The sequence below is a fragment of the Muscardinus avellanarius genome (genome assembly GCF_963383645.1).
Source record: "Muscardinus avellanarius genome assembly, chromosome: 16".
Taxonomy (NCBI): Eukaryota; Metazoa; Chordata; class Mammalia; order Rodentia; family Gliridae; genus Muscardinus; species Muscardinus avellanarius.
The window spans coordinates 7,630,403-7,636,402 of NC_137802.1; the positions used below are offsets into that span (position 1 = coordinate 7,630,403).

The 6,000-nt window shown below is 43.6% G+C and overlaps 1 protein-coding gene across 4 annotated transcripts in view; it reads right to left on the reverse strand.

Annotated features, from left to right (window-relative positions):
* The window catches only part of NCOR1 (nuclear receptor corepressor 1), a gene marked incomplete at both ends in the record, with an annotated part of 127,711 nt that extends 125,616 nt beyond the window's left edge, over window positions 1–2,095 (reverse strand). For all 4 annotated transcript variants that reach the window (XM_080714199.1, XM_080714198.1, XM_080714200.1 and 1 more), the window contains one exon: window positions 1,988–2,095. In XM_080714199.1, coding sequence (XP_080570325.1) covers window positions 1,988–2,095 — 108 coding nt within the window. The remainder of the gene's footprint in view (window positions 1–1,987) is intronic.
* Window positions 2,096–6,000: the final 3,905 nt, after the last annotated feature.

A 6,000-nucleotide genomic window follows, 5' to 3' on the forward strand; every position in this document is an offset into this window, starting at 1 on the left:
CCAGGCATGGTGGCGCATGCTTGTAATCCCAGCATTCGGGAGGCTGAGACCGGAGGATCGCAGTTCACAGACTGCCTCAGCTACTTAGTGAGGCCCTTCACAACTCGGTAAGACCCTGTTTAAAATAAAGAATAAAAAAAAAAGTAGGGCAGGGGGTGTAGCTTGGAAGTAGAATGCCCCTAGGTTCTACCCTCTGTACCACAATAAATAAATAAATTAACTAATTAATTTTAAAAATAGGTCTGAGGGTATAACCCAAAGTAGAAGGCCCCTGGGTTCCATCCCCAGTATCACACACACAAAAAAAATTAAAATAAAAAAATTTTATAAAGCAGAGACACAGCCAGGCGTGGTGGTGCACGCTTATAATCCCCACACTTAGGAGGTTGAGACAGTAGGATCTTGCAGGTTCGAAGCCAGCCTCGCTGGCTTAAGAGACCCTGTTTCCAAATAAAATATATAATAGGTCTGGGGGTGTAGCCCGAAAGTAGAAGGCCCCTGGGTTCTACCCCCAGTACCACCAATTTAAAAAAAAAAAAAAAAAAAGCAGAGACACATTCAACTCTGAACATCTGGTAAGAAGACAGAAATAATTCTCAAACTCCAATTAGTTTCTCTCTCTCTCTCTGTCTCTCTCTCCCCTCCCTCTCCCCCTCTCTCCCCTCTCTCTCCCTCTCTCTCCCCCCTCTCTCCTCTCTCTCTCTCCCTCTCTTCTCTCTCTCTCTCTCTCTCCCCCTCTCTCCCCTCTCCTCTCTCCTCTCTCTCCCTCTCCCTCTCTCTCCTCTCTCTCCCTCTCTCCCCTCTCCTCTCTCTCTCCTCTCTCTCCCTCTCTCCTCTCTCTTCTCTCTCTCTCTTCTCTTCTTCCTTCTTCTTCTTCTTCTTCTTCTTCTTCTTCTTTTCTCTCTCTCTCTCTCTCTCTCTCTCTCTCTCTCTCTCTCTCTCTCTCTCTCTGCAGTATTGGGGGTGAAACCCAGGAGCCCTCTACCACTCATCTATAACCCCAGCTCTTTTATTTATAATTTTTTTTTTTTTTTTTTTTTTTTTTGTGTGTGTGTGTGTGGTACTGGGGTTCCTGGAAGCCCTTCTACCTCCGGGCTACACTCCCAGACCTATTTTTTACATTTTTATTTGGAAACAGGATCTCCTAAGCCAGCGCATGCGGCTGGCTTCGAACCTGCGCAATCCTCCTGTCTCTGCCTCCCAAGCGCAGGGATTACAAGCGTGCACCACCACGCCCGGCTTATTTTTAATTTTGAAACAAGGGCTTGCTAAGTTGCAGAGGCTGGCTTTGAACTTGTAATCATCTTGACTCAACCTCCTAAATTCTGGGATTATAGGCATATACCACCAGGCCCTGCTGAGAATGATTTTTGCCATTAAAAAAATAATAAATAAGCCAGGCATGGTGGCACATGCTTGTAATCCCCGCACTTGGGAGGCTGAGACAGGAGGATCACACAGGTTCGAAGCCAACCTCAGCTACTTAGTGAGGCTCGCACAGGTTCGAAACCAGCCTCAGCTATTTAGTGAGGCTCTCAGCAACTTAGTGAGACCCTATTTCCAAATAAAATATAAAATAGGTCTGGGTGTATAGCCCAGAGGTAGAAAGCCTCTAGGTTCTACCCCCAGTACCACCAAAATAATAATAATAATAATAATAATAATAATAATAAGTAGTAGTAGTAGTAGTAGTAGTAGTAGTAGTAGTAGTAAACAGGACACAGTGGTACACACCTGTAATCCCAGAACTGGAGAGGCTTAGGAGAATCACAGGTTCATAGGTTTGAGGCCAAAATGTAGTAACTTAGTGAGAGTTTGTTTCAAGTTAAAAAATGAAAAGAGCTGCCTGGGGATACAGATTTCAGAAGTAGAAGACCCCTTGGTTTCAATCCTCAGTACCACACACAATAATATTTGGCTTCTGGTCAAAAATAGGTCAATTAAAACACAAAACATATATACAAAGTGCACAGCATCAGTTCCTTACCTGCTGGTGGCGGGTGCTGGGAAAGGTGTACTGGACAGAGTGTGGGGGATAACGACTTTGTTCCGTGCTGAATGCGCCTTGGTTGGGAGGATAACCTGAACTTGACATTATCAGCAAAGAAGTCCTCACTGGGCTGTGAGATCAAGTCCAACAAACAATCATGTTTCTAGGGAAACACCTGAACAAGATGGAAAAAAGAGAATTCATAAGAACTAAAACACCAAGTATGTATGTATGTATGTATCTATCTATCTATCTATATAAATATATATATATATATATTTTTTTTTTTTTTGCAGTAATGGGGATGAAACCCAGAGGCATTCTACCTCCAAGCTATAACCTCAGCCTAATTTTTATTCTTTTTTTGAAATGGTCTCACTGAGTTGCAGAGGGCCTCACTAAGTAGCTGAGGCTGTCCACAAACCACGATCCTACTGTCTCAGCCTACCAAATGCTGGGGTTACAAACACGCACCATTATGCCCAGCATAAAAAGGCTCTTTTAATAGCCAACTAATGATATAATTAGCTACATAAAGTAAGGAAATGCATATGAAACCCCAGCATGGGGTGCTGAGGCACAAGCTCTGGAGGAGGGGGCAGCCTGTCCTTATCAAGCACAGACCCTGGGAGCCAATCCCAACAGGAAAGGGCTTTCTATAAATCCCAAGAAACATACAAAGTACAGGAGTGCTTGGCTCTAAACTTGAGCGTTGTGAAAAAGACAACTGTAAAAAGAATCCGAGTGTTACCGGGCATGGTGGTGCACGCTTGTAATCCCCACACTTGGGAGGCTGAGACAGGAGGATCAGGCAGGTTCAAAGCCAGCCTCAACTACTTAGTGAGGCTCTCAGCAACTTAGCGAGACCCTGTTTCCAAATAAAATATAAAATAGGGCTGGGAGTATAGCCCGCTGGAAGAAAGCCCCTGAGTTCCATCCTCAGTACTGAAGAAAAAAAAAAAAAAAGAAGGCATTGGCAACAAGAAAGAAGTAAGCCTACCAATTTAAAAAAAAAAAAAAAAAAAAAAAAAACACCTGCCAATATCTGTGAAAATCAGAGTTTTGGAAAAGTTTTTCTAGAGAGTTTGGTGATGAGACAAGTATAAATTTTTTAATATTATATAATGGAATGTATCAATATCTGCATAATCCAATGAATAAATTATTTTCCAAGTAACTGGCACAGAATGTTACAAAATTATGCATGCATGATTTATCTAAATTACAAAACCAATAATGACACTGAAAAGTTTATTGACCTGGTTTCAGATCCTACACATCAAGTCACCTTTAAAAAATTATCACTTGTCTGGTTTGGATATGATATCAAGGAATACCCACAATTACCTAAAAGGCTATTAAAATACCACTCTGCTCTCTAAGCACATACTTCTACGGGGTTAGGCCGCATGCTGGAAGACTGAATGCCTCGGCAGATCTGAGAATCAAGCTGTCTTCTGTCTTCTAGGTCAAGCTAGAAACTAGAGGGGTTTGCAAGAAGTTTTACAATGCCACTCTTCTGACCAAATCTGTTGAACAGTTGCCCATCATAGGAATGTGATTTATACTAGCATGTAGTGGGTATACACCTATGTTAGTGCTAGGGATCCACCCCAGGCCTTGAGCATGCTAAGGATGCGCTTGACCACTGATTTAAAACTTCTGCCCCTACTTTGTTTTGGTACTGGTACTAGGAATTGAACTCAGGGGTGCTCTACCTCCAAGCTATATTCCTAGCCCTTTTTTTACTTTTTGTTTTGAAACAGGGTATCACTAGGTTGCTGGTACTCCCATTATGTTACTGAGGCTGTTCTTGAACCTGTGATCCTCCTCTCAGACTACAGTGTGAGCCATCATGCCCAGCTGCATCATTTCTTTTCTTTTTTTTTTTTGTGGGTCTGGGGGTGGAACCCAGGGGCATTTGACCTCCGAGCTACCCCCTGCTCTATTTTTTATTCTTTATTTTGAAACCGGGTCTCACTGAGTTGCAGAGGGCCTCACTAAGTAGCTGAGGCTGTCTGCGAATGGCGATCCTCCTGTCTCAGCCTCCCGAATGCTGGGATTACAAGCATGTGCCACCACGCCCCGCTCCCAGCTGCATAATTTTTAAATAAATATCAGCTTGATGTAGTAGCCCACACTTGTAATCCCAGGGCTACTTAGTGAGGCCCTATTTCCAAATAAGAAAATTGGGCTGAGGGTATAAATTGGAGGTAGAATGCCTCTGGGTTCAATCCCCAGTAACACACACACACCAAAAAAAAAAAAAAAGTCAATAAATATTTTTTGTGTGTGTGTGTTACTAACGATTGAACCTAGGGGCATTCTACCTCTGAGCCCCACTTATTATTTTTTGTGTGTGTGGTACTGAGGTTCCTGGAAGCCCTTCTACCTCCGGGCTACACTCCCAGACCTGTTTTTATTTTTGGAAACAGGGTCTCTTAAGCCAGCGCAGCTGGCTTCGAACCTGTGCGATCCTCCTGTCTCCGCCTCCCAAGTGCAGGGATTATAAGCATGCGCCACCACACCCGGCTTATTATTATTATTATTATCATTATCATTATTATTTTATTTTGCAGTACTGGCGATAGAACCCACAGGCATTCTACCTCCGAGCTATACCCCCAGCCTTATTTTTTATTCTTTACTTGGAAAAGGTCTCACTGAGCAGCGTGCGCCATCACACCCAACTACCCCAGCACTATTTTTAATTTTTTTTATTCTTTATTTTGAAATGGGGTCTCACTAAGTTGAGGAGGACCTCACTAAGTAGCTGAGGCTGCACACAAACTTAGGAACTTTCACACTTGGCTCCTCCTGTCTCAGCCTCCCAAGTACTAGGATTATAAGCATAGACCACTCCTGCTAATAAGTATCTTTTTAAACATCTCCATTTCAAGGCAGGGTGTGGTGGCACATGCTGTGATCCAAGTACTTGGGAGGATCATAGGTTCCAGGCCAGCCTCCACTACTTAGGCCCTCTGTAACTTAGGGACACCCTATTTCAAAATAAAAAATAAAAAAGTGCTGGGGATGTGGCTCAGGTAGACATTCCCCTGGGTTCAATCCCCAGGTCAGAACAAATAAACAAACATACAAACAAACCGAATCGACTACCATAAAGCATTTAGGTTCCTGTAGATGGCAGGTAGGCGGACGTTTGTTCTGCGCTCTCTGCGCACTTCTAGGGACTGAAATAACACAAGAGGAGAAAAAACAGTCACTTTCACTATGAAGCAGCATGTTCTGCTCTTGCACTTCTACACTGATTTTTTTTTTTTTTTGAGGTACTGGGGATGGAGCCCAGGGGCATTCAACCTCAGAGCTACACGCCCAACTCTATTCTCTATTTTGAAACAGGGTCTCACTGAGTTGCAAAGGGCCTCACAAAGTAGCTGAGGCTGTCTGTAAACCACGATCCTCCTGTCCCAGTCTCCCAAATGCTGGGATTACAAGTGTGCGCCACCACATCCCATTTGATTTTTATTTATTTGTGTGTGTGTGTGTGTGTGTGTGTGTGTGTGTGTGTGTGTGTGTGTTATTGAGGATGGAACCCAGGGGCATTCTATCTCTGGGCTACACCCTCAGCCCGATTTTATTTTTATTTTCTCAATGAGGCTGGCTGTAAACTTACAATCCCCTGGTCTCAGACTCCTAAGTACCAGGATTATCGGCATGTGCCACCACACCCAGTTTAGACTCTGATTTGATTTGCCTTTTCCTGTACTGTGGCCCACTCTTCCAACGACTCCGGCATTGAGAAGCTCCCCCTCACTCCGCTTTGTTGTTGCTTCTCCTTTCAGTTCTCACCTTCCACACACAGCACATTTCCTCTTTCACTGGAGCATCAGTCACCGTCTCCAATGCCATAAAAACTCTGGATAAGAACTTGTACTAAGCTGGGCGTGGTGGCGCACGCTTGTAGCCCTAAATTTCACCCCTAGTACAGTATACACGCTTCTGTAATCTTGCTTGTATCTGAGATCATAAATAGTTTCTTGGGTTTTTTC